A 21055-nucleotide genomic window follows, 5' to 3' on the forward strand; every position below is an offset into this window, starting at 1 on the left:
TTTCTGGCAAAGCTTTAAAGAAGAAGGATTGAGTGTGGTACAGAAATAGAGGTGTAGACTCTTCAGTATGCTGTGTAAAGGCAGCACCACTTTGATACCAAAACCATGTGTCATAAGAGAACAGACTGCTATCCAGTGGACCCCAAGTCCTTCACACAGTATTAAGGAGGCAAAGCACATGGACCACCCCATCCATCAGTCACTCAGCATTAAAGTCAGCCTCCTAAGTGAGAACAGGAGGATGAAGAAGACAGATGTCTGACAGCCCCACAGTCATTCATGACAAACTCAGCAAACTAGAGATAGAAATGAGCCTCATTTCCCTTGTGAAGGACACCCGCTGCTAAAGCAAGTTGAGTAGGCTTGATGGACACAGGTGTGCTACAGAGCCACCTGCATCCCTGTAAAGAGCAGCTAGAAATTGAAGTGTGGCATTTGCAATGACACTACAAAACAGAAATGCTTTGGTATAAAAAAAAAATCCTGAAAATTCTGTTACTGTAAAATAAATGGGAGAGGCCATGTTCACAGGTGGGAATGCTCAGTGGCAGCAGGAGCTGGGCCTCCCTAGGGGACACCTCCCTAGGGGACACCTCCCTAGGGGACACCTCCCTAGGGGACGCTTAAACCAGTTCAGCCCCATCCAAGTCCCAGGAACACTGTTTGGCACAACAAACTGACCAGCATGAAATGGGGAGAAAAGCAATGGAGTTGCAACAACAGCTCCAGGGCTCACACCATCCTATTTCAGGATGGCCAAGTCAGTAATCAGGATCCGAGTGGAGCTGGAGCACGGACAGACACACAGATCAATAGGGTGAAACAGAGGACCCAGAGATGGAGCTACACAGGCAGGTTCCATTGATTTTTCAGAAAAGGTGTGAAAACAGCCCAATCAGCAGGGACATTTCAAAGACATAGCCTTGTTCCCCGCTCACACCTTATCAACAAGCAGCAGAGTGATTTGTAGCCCTACCTGTAAAACCCCAAATATACCGTTTTGAGTGAGATAGAGCCTTTAATAAGGTACAAACGCATAAGCCATGCAAGAAAACAGAGCTCACGTGACCATCCTCAGCTACACAGTATGTTTGAACCCAGGCTGGGATACACAAACCCTGTGTCTTAGTTTAGGTTTTTATTACTGCTATGAAACAGCACCAATGCAACTTGGAGAGGAAAGGGTTTATTCAACTTACACTTACACATCCCAGTTCACCATCAAAGGAAGCCAGAACAGGAACTCGCACAGGGCAGGAACCTGGAGGCAGGAGCTGCTGCAGAGGCCATGGAGGGGGAGGTGTGCTGCTTGCTGGTTTGCTCCTCATGCCTTGCTCACTCGGCCTGCCTTCTTATAGAACACAAGACCACCATCCTGGGGATGGCACCACACACAGTGGGCTGGGCCTTCCCATCAACCACTAATTAAGAAAATGACCTACAGACTTGCCTACAGCCCAATCTGGTTTGGTTTGGTTTTGGGGTTTTTTTTGTTTTTTTGTTTTAGTTATTTTTCTCAATTGAGGTGTCTCCTCTCAGATGATTCTAGCTTCTATCAAGTTGACATAAAACTAGCTAACCGTGGCCAGCCTGGTCTACAGAGTGAGTTCCAGGACAGCCAGGCTTACACAGAGAAACCCTATCTTGGAAAAAAAAAAAAAAAACCAGAAAAAAAAATGTTTTTTGAGCCGGCCCTGGTGGCACACACCTTTAATCCCAGCACTCGGGAGGCAGAGGCAGGCAGATTTCTTTGTTCAAGGCCAGCCTGGTCTACAAAGTGAGTTCCAGGACAGTCAGGGCTACACAGAGAAACCCTGTCTCGAAAAAAACAAAAAACAAAAAACAAAAAACCAGCCAGCACACCCTTGTTCTGAGTAAAGGCTACCAAACCAGATGACCTGAGTTCAGTCCTATGTGGTGAGAAGAGAGAACCAACTCTTTCAAGGTGTCCTCTGACTTCCACATGTGCACCATGGCACATGTACCCACATATATATATATATATATATATATATATATATATATACACACACACACACACATACATACACTCATACACTAAAATAAATGTTTAAAAAAAATGGGGGTGGGGTAGGGAGTGGAGGCTGGAGAGATGACTCAGCAGTTAAGAGCACTGACTGTTCTTCCAAAGATCCTGAGTTCAATTCCCAGCAACTACATGTTGGCTTACAACCATCTGTAATGGGATCTGATGCCCTCTTCTGGTGTGTTTGAGGACAGCTATAGTGTACTTATATACATAAAATAAATCTTGGAGGAGGAAGAGGAGTTGCTTTTCATTAAGAAAATGAAGTTAATCAGGTGTGCTGGTGCACTCCCTTGATCCCAGCACCATGAGAGCAGAGGCAGTCAGATCTCCATGAGTTTCATGCCAGCCTGAACTACAGAGCGAGTTCCAGGCCAGCCAGAGTTACATGGTGAGACCCTGTCTAACGAAATGAAAATATGCAGACCTGGTGGTACATGACTATAATCTGAGGTAGGAAGAATGCAGGGTTCAGGGCAGCCTGGACTACACAGTGAGACCTTGTCTTAAATAAACAGAGGACTTGCACACATGCTTCGTAAGAAAAATGTAGCTGGCAGGTGAGTGCACAGACGTTCAGCAGCATCCGTCAGGTCCGTGAGAGGTCACCACCCCTGCTTCAAATGATGGATCTGAAACTTGTCAGTCGCCAGTGCTGGCGAAGAAGAGGAGCCTCTGAACAGCCAAGCTGTGCTCTGTAAGGGTAGAGGAGATACAACATCTACTCGGAGAGCCTGCACATGGAAGTCTGCTTTCACAGAGCGAGAAAGGCCATCATCACAGTGTGCTGAGTGGAAGGTTCTTTATAGCTCCTCAGAACAGGCAAAAGCCCGGGGTCAGAAAGCAGGCTGGTGCTTGCCAGACTTGACACGGAGAGGGGACGACACCCAGACTGCTCAATCCAAATTGCTAACAGTTATGACTAAACATCTGCCTAATCCCAAAACCATCCCTAAAGAGGGTGAACTGGCTGTATGTCAGTCAAATCAACGTGACTGTAGACAGAGACCACTTTCTCCGTTAGTGCTCAAGTCATATCTAATGATCATGGAAAGGGCACAGATGTACACACTGTAGGCTTGAACTCTCAGACCATTGCCCACCCGGCTGCCACCTGGAGAAAGGATGGGGGTAATGACAGACTGTGAGAAGAGCAGATCACCTGTCCTTTAGCCGGAATGGCCAGTGTTGGCCCCTCCCTTGAGGTCCTCCCCAATTTTTTCTTTTCCCAAGCCTTTTTTCAATCTTGATAGTCACATTCCTTGCCTTCCCTAGGCACCAAAAGTAAGACATAGCCCCAAGGTCTAGACTCCACACAAGACCTGCATATACTGTCTTACTTTCCTTTGTTCCAGAGCCTCAAGGTCTTTGTCACCAGAAAAGGGCTGGGCCTCAGTTTTCAGCTCCCTCTCAGCTGCCTGTGCCTCCACTGGAGGCTTCAGCTGTAATTGGTCTTTCTAAAAAGCAAGAGGTACAGGATTGTCCTGTGATATCCTAATCGTGTGACGTGGTAAAACAGCCCACATCTCTCTAGGAGCTCAGAAGCCAGGCCTGGATGCTTACTTACTAAAAGGCACTATTTCTCAGACCAGATAGAAATGGGAAAGAGAAAATGGGGCTGGGGGGTCTGAGCTGTTGTACAGACTCATCTAGCCCCTCCATCCCGAGAGCTGGTCACCCCCAGTGATGCCATGCCTGCGCCTTCTCACAGTGCACCAATAGTGCACTATCCCTGCCTCCCTTAGTGGGTCTTCCTCTGTACTTTCTGCTGCCTGTTCATCTGTGTGCCTGGTTCCAGTGCTGTCTATCACAAGTATAGCAGCTCTGCAAGAGAATACTCACCTCTACATGCTGGGTAAAGACACAGCCGCACCCTCACCCCTCACTCTGTGAGACAGAGTCCAGTGACAGCTCAAGTGCCAGACTGTCTGACACTCTCCAGGTTTCTATATGCCTGTGCCTCCCCCACTGTCTCTTCAGGCCTTGATTGTCTCTGTTTTGTTGTCTTTGGAGCCTGGGCTGGAGTCTCCCACATGTGCAGCAGTGGCTCAGTGCAGAGCTTCAGAGAGCAGCACCAGGGTCGTCTGCCTGCTGTAAGCACCTTTTAGACCTCTGCTTCTGATGTGCTCCAGAAAAGCTGGGTCTCACAAAAGCATCTCTCTTTCTCTCTCTCTCTCTCTCTCTCTCTCTCTCTCTCTCTCTCTCTCTCTCTCTCTCTCTCTCTCTCTCTCTCTCTCTCTCTCTCTCTCTCTCTCTCTCTCTCCACGCTCGGGTCTGTCAGAAGCTGCTTCTCGCTGTTGCTCACCTCACTGGTCATTGTCATTCCTTTTCAATAAGCTCTGCGTTATCATGAGATAAAACTTGTGCTTCTGAGCCCACATTTGCTGCTGTGGGACGTTTTCTAAACTGATAGCCACCCACAGGGAAGCAGGGCCATCTCCCCCATGTCCAAACTGGACATGCTCCTCTGGCCCCTAGTTTTGTGGTTTGGGTGTGGTTCTGTGCCATTTTTGACACAAAAAAGAAGGGTGCCTGGCAATAAAACCCTGAGAAAGAAATACAGTCCCGTCTGGGGTCCTCGGACTGGTGCTGTGTCCCTTAGGAAGCCTCTGTAAAACACTGAAGGAAATACACCAATACACCTATGTTCACGAGCAAGCTCGGTTCTCAAAGCCAGCACCACTGTCTCTGCATGGCCAGAAGCATTTCCCTTGTTTGGGAATCTCAGGACCCCACCCTGACAGGCCCACCTTATCCTGTTAGCTGGCTTCAGCCAGGGAACCGACTAGAGGACCCAAACCACCCACACTCAGAGAGTAATGGCGTGTGATTGTTGGCTTGTGTTTCTGAGACACAGTTCTCTATGTAGCCCAGGCTGGCCTAGAACCTACCTCAGATCCCCGAGTGCTGGGTTCATGTGGACATGCCGCCATCACTGTGCCCAGCTTACACGTAAGTGACTGTCTCGTCGCTGCCGAGCCTGATCCTGCCTGTGTTTTCTGTCCTTCAAGATCCCCGAGGAGCATGACCTAGAGAGTCAGATCCGCAAGGAGCGTGAGTGGCGGTTCCTGAGGAACACTCGAGTCAGGAAGCAGGCTCAGCAGGTCATCCAGAAGGGTAAGTGCACCTCGCCTCCCAGGGGAGCAGCCTCTGCCACACACACTCAGGACTGGAGTCCCCTGCAGCCCCCAAGCACTGTGTGTGCTGCTCTGACTGGTAGAGGCAGCTGGAACCAGAAGGGATGGTGTTGGGGAAGAGGGAACTGCCTCAGGGGGAGGGCTCCTCCTCAAGGAGCTGTGACCTTCTGAGAAGCATCACTCCTGTTTGTTGGAATTTCCAGAAGAGAAGTGCAAGCCCTTTCCAGACCCTGGGAACCCGCATCTCAGTAGCCACCTGGGACGTCCTTTCCCTGTAACAGAAGCAGGGCCCTAGCTTTGTCCAGCCTGTCTCCACCCTGCCCTTGCAATGACCACTGGTTCCATTCTTCCAAACTGTGACAGCCATACCCTCACCAAGCCCTTCCCAGATCTGAAAGCATGCCACATTTGCTTCCTTGCCTGTTTTTGCTTCTAGTCTCATGGGGACATGTTAGTGATCAGCCAAGGACAGTATGTGTACTGCTGTGAGGGCTCAAGAGCAAGCTTCTGCCAGCAGCTTGCATTGTGTGTGTCCCCCAGGCCTGAAGGACATGCAGGGAACAGGGCCATGTCAAGCGTAGCAGGAATGAGGGCCAGACTACCTTACCTTAAGCCCAGGGTCTTTATCGCCTCTCTTGAGGAGTACAGAGTGAGGCTCCCCCACCACCCATGGTGCAGTCTCACAGCTGTGACTGCATGCGAGTGACAGGCGGAGGCCACTTCACATCTCCAGCCAGTAGCCAAGTAGTTTTTCCTCACAGAGGTGGCTGTGGCTGAGGGTCAGCGTAGTAAGCCTTTGGCCTTCTCCCTAGTAGCACAAGTCAGAGTTCTGACCATACCTCCCTGTCCTCTGAAATTTAGAAAATAACGACCAATTACTTGTTAGATTAAGGCTGAAGCCTCAGAAGACAGACTGTCTATCCCACTGAGAGAGGGCCATGCCAGCAGCGTCAGCCCAGGCCTGCCTCGTTGAGTGCCTGCATTTGCTGCACAACCCCATCTATGTCTCTCAGGTCCCTGACAGTCATTACTCTGCAGGAAACTGCTTGCTGTTGACTCTGTCGTCATGCCTCCTGTCCCCAGCACCCGTGTCGCTCCCCTATGTAGCACAGACCCTCTCAGAGCACCCTGTTCACTGCACTCTCCAGACAGTGTTTCCTTAGGCTCCCGGGACTGCAGGCCAGGGCAGCCAGGGTAGGTTAGTTTCCTGACACGAGTTTGGAAAATGGATCTAGCCCACATAGTAACATGGCTAGGAGTCTTGGGCAGCTGCAGAGACAACACTGACTCTTCTGTTCAAACTGAGGCACACAGTACTCAGAGTACAGAGTCAGGGGCCAGAAGATGGCTCAGTAAGTAAAGGTATCTGGGGCCACGGTAGAGGTGCTGTCATTCCTCCCTGGTGCTTTGGCTTTTAAGCTGTGTGTTCTGAGTGGACTTCACTGCCCACCACACCATGTCTACAGCTGCCTGGACTCTGCATCCTTAGCTGCATCCTTTCTGGCTCTTACCACACTCTTGCAAAGCCAAGAGAATGTGAATCAGCTAATGTGTGAGCCTAGTGAAAAAACCTTGTCCCTTGCCGTGACCTTCACCCCTGTGATTTTTGTCTAGCTGCTTCCCAGACTGAAAAACCTGGAATTCCACCTGGGTCTTGAGTGGTGGTAGCCACACCCTCCTTCATCCTGAAGTTCTTAGCACTCTCTTTAGACTCAATAAAATTCCTCTACTCTGAATAGTGCTACTTACAGTATACTAAGTATTGATCAAAGACATGTCAGTGTCTAGTTCTGCCAGGAGTTGTAAGACGGAGCCAAACAAAGGCATAGACCCTAGAGCTGTGGATGCACCGGGCTAAAGCTACCCCTTCCTGTCAGTGTGTGCTTTCAGCCTTCTCTTGGATCCCAGCTGTCCCCTCCTTCAGCTCTCCTAAAGACAGTATCAGTGTTGCTGCAGATGAAAGCCTGGTCCCAATTTTCTCTTACAGGCATCACCAGACTGGACGATCAGATCTTTCTGAACAGGAACCCCGGCGTTCCTTCTGTGGTCAAATTCCATCCCTTTACACCATGCATAGCTGTCGCCGACAAGGACAGCATCTGGTAGGCATGGCTCTGGCTCACCTGCTGTCTTCTCTCCCCATTGCACTTGAGGTCCACCTCATTCTGGACTCACCGGGTCTTCCTTAGTAAAGAGTAGGCTGAGTTGGGCGTGGTGGCACACACCTTTAATCCCAGCACTTGGGAGGCAGAGGCAGGCGGATTTCTGAGTTTGAGGCCAGCCTGGTCTACAGAGTGAGTTCCAGGGGCAGCCAGGGCTATACAGAGAAACCCTATCTCTAAAAACCAAAAAAAGAAAGAAAGAGAGAGAGAGAGAGAGAGAGAGAGAGAGAGAGAGAGAGAGAGAGAGAGAGAGAGAAAAGAAAAAAGAAAAGGAAAGGAAAGAAAAGAAAAGAAAAGAAAAGAAAAGAAAAGAAAAGAACAGAAAAGAACAGAACAGAGAAAAGAACAGACTGGGAACCCAGTTTGCTCCTTGCCTGTTCTGCAGAAGCAAGTGGATGACAGAGAATCCCTAAGAGAGAATGGAGGTTTTGTTTGGTTTGGTTTTGCGTTTTTGCTCTTTTACTTTATGTGCATTGGTGTTTTGCATGTGTCTGTGTGAAGATGTCAGAACTCCTAGAGTCAGAGTTTCAGACTCCGACTATAATTGCCATGTAACTTGAACCACCAAGTGGTTGCAGGGAATAGAATCCAGGTCCTCTAAAAGAGCATCCATTGCTCTTAAGCACTGTGCTATCTGGAGAGAATAGAGTATAATTTGTACTGGGTGCTGACCTGGTCCACTGAGGAATCTGCCCATTTCTTGTATTCATGATTTACACACTGCCTTGTTAAGTCATAAACTGCGTGTAACAGGAAACTGGCCATCTTAACCATGTGCTGTCAGTGCATATGGATCCTATGAAGACCAACCCACACCCACCTCTAGGGTGTTCTCCTCTCCCTACCAAAGCTGCCCAGTGGACACTAGCCCCTTCCCTTGGGTGCCATCAGCCCCATCCTTTTTGTTTCTGAACACGATGCCTCAAGGGACCTCCTGAGTGGAACCTTGTGGTATTTGTCCTTTGGTGACTGGCTTCTTTCACTTTTCCTTCATAGTTTGCTCATACTGTAGCATCTTCAGCGTTTCCTCCTTCTCAGGGCCTGGTAATGTTCTGTTGTAAGGCTCTCCCACACTGTTGAGCTGTCAGGGTACTTGGGTATAGGGCTCGATGTCATCTCAGGTACCAGAGGTGGACTGCTGCATCATAGTCTTCCTCAGCGACCATACTGTGTCCCCCCCACCTGCACTACACAAGGCTCCTCACTCACACTGGCCAGTTTCTGCTCTGCTCTGATGGCAGCCACCTACGGCATGCAGCTGTGCCCCGTTGGGGTCTGGGTCATGTTTCCCTAGTGACTGTCTTTCTGTGTTCACTCTTATTCCTTCAAGTTTTTGGGACTGGGAGAAAGGAGAGAAGCTGGACTATTTCCACAATGGCAACCCTCGGTACACCAGGGTCACCGCCATGGAGTACCTGAATGGTCAGGACTGTTCCTTGCTGCTGACAGCCACAGGTGAGTAGCACTGTTGTAGCCCAGGCCTGGACGTGTGTAAGGGAAAAGGCAGGAACACGTTGGTCAGGACTCTGGGACCATTTTCTCATCAAGCGTCCCTGGCCCTTCCATGACTGGAAATACTATGTCAGCCTCTGCTCCACTAACCTTCATGAGGACCCATGGGAGTTCCAGACCCACATGAAAGCAAGGGAGGAGGACGTTATAGGTCATAATGTCCTCCAGGGCCCATGCTGCCCCAACCTCTGGTGTCATCAGCTCCCCTCCTCCATGGCTCCCACACCAGGTCCAGCCATCTTTTGCAGGCCAGCTTCCTTCTTCTGAAGGTGGGTGAGAAACGTTTCTGAGGTAGGAATGGCTCTCACTCAGAGTTCTTGTTTTGATTTTTCACCTGAAATGTCTTAATATCATGCTTGTTTTGAACAAGATGTTTTCCCTAGGTTGCAGTTGGTTTATTTTTTGTTGTTGTTTTGTGTTGTATGCCTTTGTTTAAGACAAAGTCTCTGTAGCCCAGCCCAGCTTCAAGCTTACTGTATAGCTAAAGATGACCTTGAACTCCTGGTCATCTTTGTCTCTGTCTTCCAGAATCTAGAATTACAGTTATATGTTACTTTACCTCCACGCTATACAGTGCTATGAACTGAACCCAGGTCTTCACGCTTGCACAGTGAGCTCTCTTCCAACTGAGCTGCATCGCCGGCTACTGTTGTCTAGCAATCTAAGACATGATTCCTGGGTCGGGATGGTTTAGTGATAGTCTGCTTGCCTGGCATCACAGAGCCCCATGCTGTGTCCCTAGCACCACAAAAACTACAAAAATAAGATCACACCAGCACTGATGACCTCCCATTGATGCCAGGTAGAAAGATGACCATGATGCTGATGGAGGTATCCTGAGCCCACCGTCCTCATCCTGGGCCTGGACTTGGCATCTAAGCCACTGAGACTATTGGTGTCTTGAGCATGATTTATGAATACATGGCTTATCGTTCACACTTAAAAGGGGAAACAACTTGCAATGAATTAATCCAACAACCTGACAGTCCAGCCCTAAGTGATATAGTAGCTAGAGGTGGCCCAAGTGGCTCTCAAGTCCAACAGCCCAGTACACAGCAAGCTGCCACACCCACATCCACTAGTGAGGGAAGGACAGTGAGTGATGCTGGCTCTCCTGCAGATGCTCTGAGAGTGATGCTCTTTGGGAGTGATGGAGGCTGGCTTAACAACCTTAGTTGTGCTTATCCAGGTCAACCAGTGTACCAGACACTCAGCAGTCACCAAGGTCACAGAGCCAGGCCAGACACAGAAGATCCTGGTGGGATATGTGGTCACTGGAAGGGTCACTTGTTGCTAGAGTACACTGCTCACATGTGTTAGGTGCATTGGAGACCAGCATCTGCCAAGCTGCCTGGAATCTGGATCTTTATGGCTTTTCAGAGGCTCCACTTGTCCTTGTAGACTACCTAGTGTCTGCTTCTGATTGTTGGGAGCTGCCTGCTCCCCAGGGCGTTGATGGTTACACCCACGTGCTCAGTTCAATGTCTGCATATTCTGGTGACACTTGATGGGCGTGCCCCTCCATCTTGCCTCCTTGTTTGTTTTAGTGTTTGTCACATTTCCTTTTTTTTTTTTTAAGATTTATTTAGCTCATGTGAGTACATTGTAGTTGTTTTCAGACACACCATAAGAGGACATCTGATCCCACTATAGATGGTTGTGAGCCACCATATGGTTGCTGGGAATTGAACTCAGGACCTCTGGAAGAGCAGTCAGTGCTCTTAACCTCTGAGGCATCTCTCCAGACCCTCCCATTTCCTTTTTAAGTGAAGACATATTGCCATAAAAGACACTATCTAGCAATGCCACCTCAGAACCCACAGCATCAGTGCTATCCAAGAATGACCTATGCACAGTGCGGTTAGGGACCCTCAAGGCACCGCTAAGACTAGAAGAGAGTTCAGGGTCAAATTGAAAGTCCCAAGTGGAGAGGAGAGGAAGAAAGAGAAGGAAGGGAAAGGCATCAGAGTGGCTAAGGTCATCCTCTCAAGGGAAAAGCGAGGGAAGGGCCCCTGAAAGCAAGGCAGATGGGGTCTCGTGTGTTTTGGTCAGGAGATCCCAGCATCTGTCCTCTCCAGGCTTAGGTCTAGCTGGGTACACAGAGGACCAGCGGCAATGTGGGTAAGGATGAAGGCTGCAAAGCTTTCTCCTCTGGAAAACACTGAGAGTCTGGACCCTCGGGAAGGATGGGGAAGGGTCTCCAGCTCTCACCCTGCTTCCCTGCCATCAAGTCCAGTGTGGGGTCTACCGCGGCCCTGTCTCCCTTTACAGCTACCTTTTACTGGTTGCTCATGTCAGAATAGCAGGACTAGGCATTGAGAACACTGCGGCTGTGCTGTGGAGATAGGGTGGGGCGCAACCATGGGTTGTATTGCTTTCTCCTTTCCTAGATGATGGTGCCATCAGGGTCTGGAAGAATTTTGCTGATTTGGAAAAGAATCCAGAGATGGTGACTGCGTGGCAAGGGCTCTCAGACATGCTTCCAACAACACGAGGTGGGTTGGGCTCTCTACACGCTGCTGACAGCATGAACTGGGTCTTGGCTCCTCAGAAGAAGGCTCCCAGAACTGTGTGAAGAGTCTGATGCCTCCAGGACACCTATTCAGTTCTGAGGTCCCAAAATCGATTACCCAGGGATCTCCTTAGAAACCACAAGAATAGGTAACCGTCAAGGATCCCAGTGCTCTGCCTTGCTCTCAGTTTGGCCAAGTCACGAGCAGCACTGCAGGTGGTTAGATGTGGCTTGGAAAAGGGCTTCTGCTGGCTAGTGCCAGCAGGCTGGCTCTGCTGGCTAGTGCGAGCAAGATGGCATGGCGTCTTTCCTCTTTGCCAGCTGTGTTCTTTCCCAGGACCACTGTGTAGTGATCTGCTGTGGGTAGTGGAGTCTTGCCACACTCACACCTGTCTGGGCTGGAGGGACCTGTCACCACCAGAGCTATGAGGAGAGAAACCTAAGTGGCTTGTGGCTTCCTTGTGGAAGTCAGGGCGACTGAGGTGAGGAGTGAGTGGAGCCCCAAGGGTCTACACATAGTGTCAGCTTTCCCAGGAATGCTCGGGAACTGGCCCCGTGCCTGACCCTCAGTCACACTGGGTACGTGCCTCCTGCATAACTGAGCACCAGGGATGAGGAGAGCCTGTGTGTGTACACAGACCAGCTCCTGCCCCATGGCTTCCGAATGTACCCCCATAGGTACCACAGAGGACAATGGAGCATTAGTGTCTTGTTGCCAGCCACTGCAAGTGTGCCTTGTGTACAGAGCTTGCTTTACAGACGCTTGGCTCTGATGGAGGTACATGCCCATGTGAACAGAATGGCCTTTTGAGAATTCCTGAGAGCTGAGCCAAGTTGCCCACTGGCCATCTTCCTGCCCCAGTAGCTGGGATGATAGCACATGCTGTTGCACCTAGCCAAGAGCTTGGTTCTGTTGTGCTTGCCTGCTCGTCTCCATCTGGGTACTCAGGATGCTCTCTCTTCAGCATCTTACACTGTGTTAGAGCATCCAGGTGGGCCATGACCTGTACAGAACCCCCGCTTTGTCTAAGAGAACTAGGACCTTGGTGGTCTGACGTGGCCAGAGGCCACTAAAATGTGACCTGCTCTTTATGTCTCAGAGTTACAGAGGATGTATTTGGTGGACAGAGATTCCGAGACCCTGTTGTCTGTGATTCACTGTCATGGGTGGGTGGAGTGTATAAGGTTCTGGGAGAGCACAGAGCTCATCGGAGCGTTGTTGAAGTAACCCAGCCGTACATGAGTGAGGGGATGCCCAGTACAGCCCCATCTCGCCTGAGCCATTGTTTGACATAGTGACACCACTGTTTCCCCAGGAGCTGGGATGGTGGTAGACTGGGAACAAGAAACTGGCCTTCTCATGAGCTCAGGGGACGTGCGCATTGTCAGGATCTGGGATACTGACCGGGAGACGAAGGTGCAGGTAACCACTCCAGGCCCCTACAGAGACCCCACGCTTCATCACGCCCCAACTGCATGCTCCCAACTCACCTAATAGACCCCATCCTCATGAGTCAGCAGCTGCCATCCAATATCTGTGTGGGAGGCACATGGGGGCATCTTGCTGCCAGGTGAAAAGCTAATTATTCCTGGGTACACACTGATTGTGGCACTTTGACCCTGCATTACAGCAATAATTAAGGTTATGCTAACCCAAGTTATTTCCAAATATTGTTTTCTCTATGCAGATTAGGGAATATCAGATACCAGTGGGGTGAAGTATCTTACATGAGAACTGTTAACTGTTTGACATCTGCGTCTCTCTTCTTACCCTGTGATGCTGCACATAGAAGACAGGGCCCTGTGTATGCTAAGCACCTCCCCACGCTGCCCCTGAGCTGGAATTCAGCCCCTAACTTAAACCATGTTTTATTTTCAAGATTGATTGTTTTTGAGACATAATCTTACCTTGTAGACCAGTCCAGCTCCAAATTTTCCATTTTAATAGATTGTATTGGTTTTGCTTCAGATACTTGGGCTTCCTTGTCAGAGTCCAATTGCACCTACCTCCTTCAGGTCCAAGGCAGAAATCACAGATGCTGTAAGAATAGCACACAGATAGCTGAGGGATGTCTGTCTTCCTGGTGCCCAAAGACACACAGAACATATACTAGGCCTCCGCACTCCCCAACCTGCCCTGCCTGACAAATCATGGCTATGTCACAGAACAGAGGGATAGAAGGGTTGGGGCAGGAGTGACGAGAGCTGTCAAGGCCCCCGCTGGAAGCTTCCATGTATCCTCAAGCCCCACACTACCACCAAACAGTTAAGCCCTGGCTGTCAGGGTCCCTGTCCCTGTGGGGAGAGAGAGCCTGATTGTTCCTACTCCTAAGGGTGCTGCCAGGGACCCTGTGGGGCTCCTGCAGGTACAGGGCCTCCTTGGGTGTCATCACGTCAGCTGCAAAGGCAGGAGTGGGGCTCCGTCACAACCTCCCCGACTCACAGCCCTCCCCAGCCCGCGGGTTCCTCTCAGGCTCACCCCATCTGATTAGAAGGCATTTTTCCCTCTGAGGCCCATTTCCAGCTCCCATTCCTTCTTGCTGCCATTCATCACCCCCTGCCCTTCTGCAGTATTTATGGCCACCGTGGGGAGCAGAGAAGCCTTCCCTCAGCTCTTCCCTGGCTAATTAGGGGCTTGAGGAGAGAGCTAACGAGGCTCCCTCCCTGCCAAAATGTGCTTCGCCTTTCTTTTCAGGAAAGGGAGAGATTGCTGGGAAGATTAATTGGCACTGAGCACCAGGCATCCCCACAGTTGCCTTCCAGGCTGTGCCCAGGCCCAGGCTCACAGGCTCTGCTCCACCTGCCTGGTAGGCCAGGCTCAGGGCAGACTCTCACGCAGATCGCAGATCAGGGCATGATTGACGCCCTGTGAACCCTGCACTACCCTTGGCCCAGTTCCTCTGGCCTGTGAGAGCCTTGCAGGTGGAGACCAGTTTCTCAGCCTGAGAGAGAAGAGGATATCTCCACAGAACACCCTGCAGCCAGCTCGAGGCTCCTCACTGCTCTCTCTTTGGGCTTAGGACATCCCCACGGGTGCTGACAGCTGTGTGACAAGTCTGTCTTGTGATTCGCACCGTTCGCTCATTGTGGCTGGCCTGGGTGATGGCTCGATCCGTGTCTACGACAGGAGGATGGCACTCAGTGAATGGTAACTGTCACATCTCCCCTCTCCTTAGCACTATTCAAGCTCCTTCCAGATGGCAGAGGCCACCCCACTGCCAGTAATAAGTCCAGATTGCTCAGTGAGCATGAAGTGTCTTCGGCAGTGCACAGTGGACCTCTGATACCAGACAAGAAGATGGCACCCAGGGCTAGAGAGAAGGCTCAGTGGGGTCAACCTTCACCTTTCACTGTCTGGCTGCTTCAAGTTGACCCCACAGACAGAAACAGTGACCTCACTAAACTGCTGACTAAGGCAGGACCAGGTCTTCCTCATCTCAAAATGGCACCCAGGCTTCAAGACCCTAACTGGGTAAACAGAGGAGAGAGAAATGAGGGGGTGGCCTAGGACAGCCTCGCTAGCCCCTCCTCCTTCTGGGTGTCCTCTTGAGGCTCCGCCCAAGGGCAGGGCTGCCAGCTCCAGTTCAGCCCACTCCTCCTAGCCCTACCTGCAGTTCCCTCCTGCAGAGCAGTTGGGGAGAGGAACTGGGCTGGGCCAGTCCTGACCACACCTTCCTCCTTAGCCGGGTCATGACTTACCGAGAGCACACAGCGTGGGTGGTAAAGGCCTACCTGCAGAAGCACCCTGAGGGCCACATCGTGAGTGTGAGGTAAGGAGCAAAATATGCATGAGACATTTGCTGTGAAAACATTATTCTCCCTCCATTTAAATATGTTCTTGGTGTTTAAATAGCTAGGGACTGTTGGCATTTCAGGGCAGTAACTGACAGTAACTCCGTGACTGGCCTGAAAGGTCAGAGGGCAGAGCAAGAGTCGGGGTGGAGGTGGCAGGTAGGCTGGGCTGAAGGAGGAGATGCACAGATAGGCGTGTCCCTCACAGGAGCAGCAAAGCAGAATGCACCAGGTGGGTGGCACCTCCCTAGCAAGTCACCTCAGTGCCAGCCAGCCTGTGCACGTAAACTCGGGCCCACTGCTCAGTAAATACTGTGCTGAGAGCAGTGGATCTTTATCTGCTGTTAAAGAGACAGCAAAGCATAATTCACTGTCACAAAGCCACCACTTCTTCAGAGAGATTTCCTTCCCCCCTTGTCTGTGGCATAAAGCAAAGCATAATTCTTGGAGTGGACATTGAAGCAGAAGGCTATAAGCACAGGCGAGGGATCCCTCAGCCATCTTCTGCCTCTGACAACTCTGTTCCTGGCCTTTCTTGTAATCTCTTCTCTGACCCTGCTGTGTCCCCCTTTGTGTGAGCATGCTATCTCCCTTTAGTCAATCCTAGCCTTTTCTGGCTTGAGAGGGGCAGCTTGATGGGAACCCTGGCTGCCAAGACCAGTGGGGTGGTTCGACGTGGGGATCTGTGCTCCACCTGACTTGGAGGGGTCCTGGGAGTCTACATGGCTTTGGCCTTACCAGCATGTGCAAGTGGGCATTGAAACTTCTCATGGCCAGTTATGCCATCCTTCAGAGCCAGGTTCCTCCCCCTCAGGGCTCCAGATAGTATCCCTAAGGTTGCCACCAGCAAGCATCACCCTGGTCCTTTCTCACAGTGTCAATGGAGATGTGCGCTTCTTCGACCCTCGGATGCCCGAGTCTGTGAATGTAATGCAGATTGTGAAGGGGCTGACAGCCCTGGACATCCACCCCCAGGCAAACCTGATCGCCTGGTAGGTACCCTGCCTGCCTCCCTCCATGCAGCCCCCTGTTTCTAAGCAGAAGGCCCTTTCAGAGTGTACAGCCTTTGTCTCTGTCCTCCACAGGACCTTTGAAAGAACAGTTTAGAGGGTGTAACTGTACTACCATGAAATAAAAACAAAAGATGTCTCCCCTGCCTTATCCAGCTTTGAGAACAAAGACCTGCCCCCTGGCATCTCTGGGGACAGGCCTGGTTCTTCCTGACAGTAACAGATGCGCAGCCACTTCCTGCCTCAGGGTGACACAGAGATGGACCTCCTAGCCTGTGTCCCCACTTGCTATAACTCTCAGCCTGCTCCTTGGACTGTCTTTCTCTTGCACCACAGGGAGACAGAAACTAATATCCTGACCATCTTTCCCTCCCTGCCACAGTGGCTCCATGAACCAGTTCACAGCCATCTACAACGGAAATGGAGAGCTGATCAACAACATCAAATACTATGATGGCTTCATGGGCCAGCGAGTCGGGGCCATCAGCTGCCTGGCTTTCCACCCACACTGGGTCTGTACCTTCACTCCTGGGTTTCTGGGAAGGGCAGAGGGGTTGGTGGGGGCAGCAAGGAGAGAAGTAACCCGGCAAGCCTGATCTCCTCCCTGACTCTAAGGATATAAAGAACTAAGATCTGTTAGGCCTGGGGTGTCCAGGAAAGCACTGCCCTGCCCCCTAGAAACCAGCCCAGTTCTTTTTTTTTGTTGTTTTTTTTTTGTTTGTTTGTTTTTGTTGTTTTTTTTTTTTTTCTTCGAGACAGGGTTTCTCTGTGTAGTCCTGGCTGTCCTGGAACTCACTCTGTAGACCAGGCTGGCCTCGAACTCAGAAATCCACCTGCCTCTGCCTCCCAAGTGCTAGGATTAAAGGCGTGCGCCACCACGCCCGGCTCCAAGCCCAGTTCTTAATGCTCAGGTAAAATAGATAACACAACAGCTAGTGTCCTCTGGTTTGGGGAGCAATAGAAATGTGTCATGAGCACGTGTGTCTATAACTGTAGTCACTCTACAGAGTGTTGTGTCGGTTAGGGTTTTGCAGAGTGGGCTCCAGAGGCGCCTGTGTGTATCACTGTTGAAGTGCACAGCATCAGATTCCCAGAACCATCCCAGGGGAGCAATCCTAAAACGAAGCTGCAGGGAATTGTGGGTAGTATGCAAATCACCTGTAATGGAATTTGAATGATACATTATTCCTGCTAGACTCTGGCAGTTAACGACCCTCATTGCTGTGCCTGTGCAGTCAGAGGTGTTACTGTGGTATGTCCTCACCCCCACTAGAGCTCAGCACAGAGTACAAGCAGCCTGCACCCTTCCTCTACCCCAGCGGTGCCGCCTGCCGCATCACAGGCCCTGCTCACGTGCTCTCTGTCTCTCCACACAGCCTCATCTGGCCGTAGGAAGCAATGACTACTACATTTCCGTGTATTCGGTGGAGAAGCGTGTCAGATAGCGGCACCTAGGACCACTGCCAGGCCGCAGCCACCTCTGCTGTACATAGTGAGCCAGCCTGCACTGCTCGGATGCAGTGCCCACCTACCCACCCACCTGCAAACCCCGGCTCCTGACTTGGCCGTGGCCAGCTGAGGAGGGGCTTGCACATCCTTCCTTCTGTCTTCACTATAACAGCGTACAGGTCCAGAGCAGGGGAGGGGTTGGCCTGGCTTCCCATCAAGAACCAGCACCCAGGCACCAAGGACCTCCTCAGTGCAGCATGGTCCTTTCCTGCCCTGTTTTCTTCTGAGGTTTTACAAAGGGACACATTTGATTTTTCCATGTGATCAAAGCATTAGTTACAGAGCAGACAGCGCCCTGTAGAATAGCCGTGCTGGGGCTCCTAAGGGCCATGGCCCAGCCCCACTGTCCTCTCAGAGTGTGCTGCCAGTCCTGGGAAATGGATAAGAGCAATTGGGGGAAGAGAGAGGGTAGAAGAGAGGGAAGGCCTCTCCTGCTACAAGGTATGGAAGTCTGAGCCTGGCCCTCCTGGAGCACCGAGGCAGTCCAGCACATTGTGTATGTCATGGTGCTATGAGGAAAGCTAGACCTCTGAGGTCCAGCCTGGCGGGCGCCCTCAAGTGAGCTAGCTGCAGGAGAGGGTCTGGTTCAGGGCAGATGAGGCAGATCTGTAGTTAGCGGCTGCCTCCATCTATCAGGCATATTCTGAAGTGCTTCTCTCCCATAGGGCAGTAACAGTGGCCACAGGCCTGTCTCCTGCTTGTGCCACACACAGGTACACACGCATGCAGGCACGCAGCCTCCCCATCCATAATTACATGGATGCCCTGGTCTTCCTGCCCATGTACACTTAGGTGTGCATTCATGCAGGCCCATAGTTTCCCCTCCTGCACATATATGGGCACTGTGGCCGGCCACATGCACGCACATGCTGGCCTCACCATGCATAGGGCTCAGACACTTCACTGAACTCAGAGGCTGGAGGGCAGCATCAGCTCTGTTGATGGTGGAACTGAGGTTACATGATGCAGTATGTGCTGAGCACGAGTTCCACAGTGTCCTGGTGTGCCTGACACGTGTCTGCGTGCACAGGCAAGAGAGGACCATGGACACTGTAGCCCTAGATGTCAGCACTGTCCCCGTGTGTCCGACATGTGTCTGTGTGCACAGGCAAGTGAGGACCTTAGGCACTGCAGCCCTGGATGGACCCAGCATTGCAGAGCAGTTGCACACAAACAGGACACAACACAATGATGTTTTGAAAAGCATTTTCCGTTTTCCCTGGGAATCAGGATCTTTCAGAGGACAAGTGCCAACAGGAGCCCAGGGACACGGGTTGGGACATCTGTGGCAGAGGCTGGGTCCCTGTGCTGTGTTCAGTGGACCTGTTTTAGCCAAGAGCATCTTCCCTGTGAGAGGATCCTACAGGCTGAGCTGTCCTGGGCAAGCAGAACAGGAGACCCTGGCACGGCCCCTGGAAATGCATTCTCCCAACCGGGTGGGGCTCAAGGAAGCCAGCCCCTTGGTTGGGCCATAGAGCAGTGTGGCGACAGGAAGGCCCTAGAGCCACCTGACTTACCCCTGCTCAGTTCTGCAGAGAGCTTCAGGGGCTGAGTGTGCGTCAGCTCAGTCCTTGTCCAACTGGTGACTCAGTTTTGGCCGCACAGGGCCGCCTGATGGGCTGGGCTGCTTCCCTGCCCTGGTGGAACCAGTGTTTGCATCTTGCCCACAGGCTGGGCCTCACAAGTCTGATGCGGAAATTCAATCATGAAGCTAAGCAAAGCTCGAGAGAGCGCTGACCTAGAGCGCATTTCTCTATTTATTTTACCAAAATGAGAGTTGAAAGGACTGACAGGACACGGAACTGCAGTGGCGTCCAGAGCAGTGACAGCAACAGAGTGTTAATAAAGAATAAAGCCGTGAGATGTCGCTGCCCTTGCCAGATGAGAATGGTGGGGTGGGGTGGCCCAAAGGGCTGTGCCCTTGTGGCTTCTGCAGTCCCCGGGTCCCTGGGGTGAGACAGTCTTGGCCAGAGACAAGGCTACTCTATCTACCCCTCCAGGCCTGGGTGGAAGTGAAGACATGCTGGTTGCCATGGAGATCTTGAGGCATCGTGACTGGGATTCCTGTGCTGACCCTGGGCTTGTCATTAGTAAGGTTTCCCCACATCTACACAGACCAGCTTCACGCGGCTGTCCGTTTCCCTGTTAGTATTGTTGCTTCTCAGCAAAACCAAGTGCTCCTGCAAGGGATGGGCGGAGGTGTGCAGCCAGTCCTGGAGAGACAGGTCCCAGCTTTGTGGTCCTGTGAGGGGCAGACAGCAAACTATCTCTGGGTGTGTGTCAGGGCTCCCTCAGCCAGTCTCATACTGGTCACTGTACCAGGCTGGGCCTCCACTACCCACTGCGAATGTCTCCATCCCCATCCCGGGTCTCCTCAGCAGACCTTACTTGGCCAGAGGAATTGGGCCTCTTGGGTTGTCCTGATCTGGTCAGTAGTCTGATTAGAACGCACATGTTCCCATTAAGTGGAAGGATACCTCAGGTGTCAGGGTCAAGAGTGTGGGCAAGGAGGTGACTTCAAGAGGCCAAGAGCACATAAGGAAAGGAGGAGGGTCTGAAGGGCTGAGCTGTCTCTCCAACCCATACACTGGAACTCTGACCTCTCCCTTCCCCCCAGTACCTCAGCATAACTGTAGTGGAAACAGATCTTTACACAGGGCAAAGTGAGGTTATAGACGACAGTAGTCCAGTGGAAGACAATAGGACAAAGACCACGGGCATGGCAGTACACAGGCACAGGGAGACTTCAGGAAGAAGCAGTCTAGACACACCAGGTTCTGACACTCCTAAGACTGCCTACCCAGTCAGTGTTAGTCAGTGGTCACTGGCCTAACCCTGGTGTACTAATGTTTCTAGCACTGCCCTTGAAGCCCTCCCAGCCCTGCTGCTGTCCCTGTCTCATAGAGGTGGGATACTAACTACAGGTGCTTGAGCTTCAGACGTCTCTGCAGAACTTAATAACAGCCAACAGCATCCTGTGGGCCACAGCTCCAACTGGAGCCAGGTCTGTGCTTCCTTGGCTAGGAGAAAGACGACTTCCATAAGTCACCCATGTCCTGGCATGACACCACAGGCCCTACACACAGTACCCACCCTCTCCCATGAGCCTGAAATCTCTCCTGACCAGTTGTCCATGTTACCCCAACCATGAAGATAGGCCATTCAAGGGTGACAGGAAAGAGTCTGCTCTCTACCCAAGCCCACTCCTCCCACCCATCACATGGCAGGGCTGTACAGCACATTGGGAATAGACCAAGGCTCCACGAACCTATCCTCCAGGGGTCTCTGAAGCCACCATGGCAGCCCTTTGGTACTGCCATGTCATATGCACCTGCTAGGCCCAAGAGATCAGTATCACCTGGGGGTCAGCATCA

General features: G+C 51.5%; 1 protein-coding gene across 8 annotated transcripts in view; it reads left to right on the top strand.

The window, feature by feature from the left end:
* Rptor (regulatory associated protein of MTOR, complex 1) overlaps positions 1-19726 on the top strand; it is a 296687-nt gene extending 276961 nt beyond the window's left edge. For 6 of the 8 annotated variants that reach the window (XM_006534363.3, XM_006534361.4, XM_006534362.1 and 3 more), the window contains 10 exons: positions 5059-5164; positions 7172-7286; positions 8677-8801; positions 11249-11353; positions 12687-12793; positions 14391-14518; positions 15054-15140; positions 16038-16154; positions 16555-16684; positions 17549-19548. In XM_006534363.3, coding sequence (XP_006534426.1) covers positions 5059-5164; positions 7172-7286; positions 8677-8801; positions 11249-11353; positions 12687-12793; positions 14391-14518; positions 15054-15140; positions 16038-16154; positions 16555-16684; positions 17549-17617 — 1089 coding nt within the window. In that variant the 3' untranslated portion in view covers positions 17618-19548. Of the gene's footprint in view, positions 1-5058; positions 5165-7171; positions 7287-8676; positions 8802-11248; positions 11354-12686; positions 12794-14390; positions 14519-15053; positions 15141-16037; positions 16155-16554; positions 16685-17548 lie in introns of all 8 variants that reach the window. The other 2 variants (NM_028898.3, NM_001306081.1) reach the window with 1 other exon arrangement.
* Positions 19727-21055: the final 1329 nt, after the last annotated feature.

The sequence above is a fragment of the Mus musculus genome, chromosome 11 (genome assembly GCF_000001635.26).
Source record: "Mus musculus strain C57BL/6J chromosome 11, GRCm38.p6 C57BL/6J".
Classification (NCBI taxonomy): domain Eukaryota; kingdom Metazoa; phylum Chordata; class Mammalia; order Rodentia; family Muridae; genus Mus; species Mus musculus.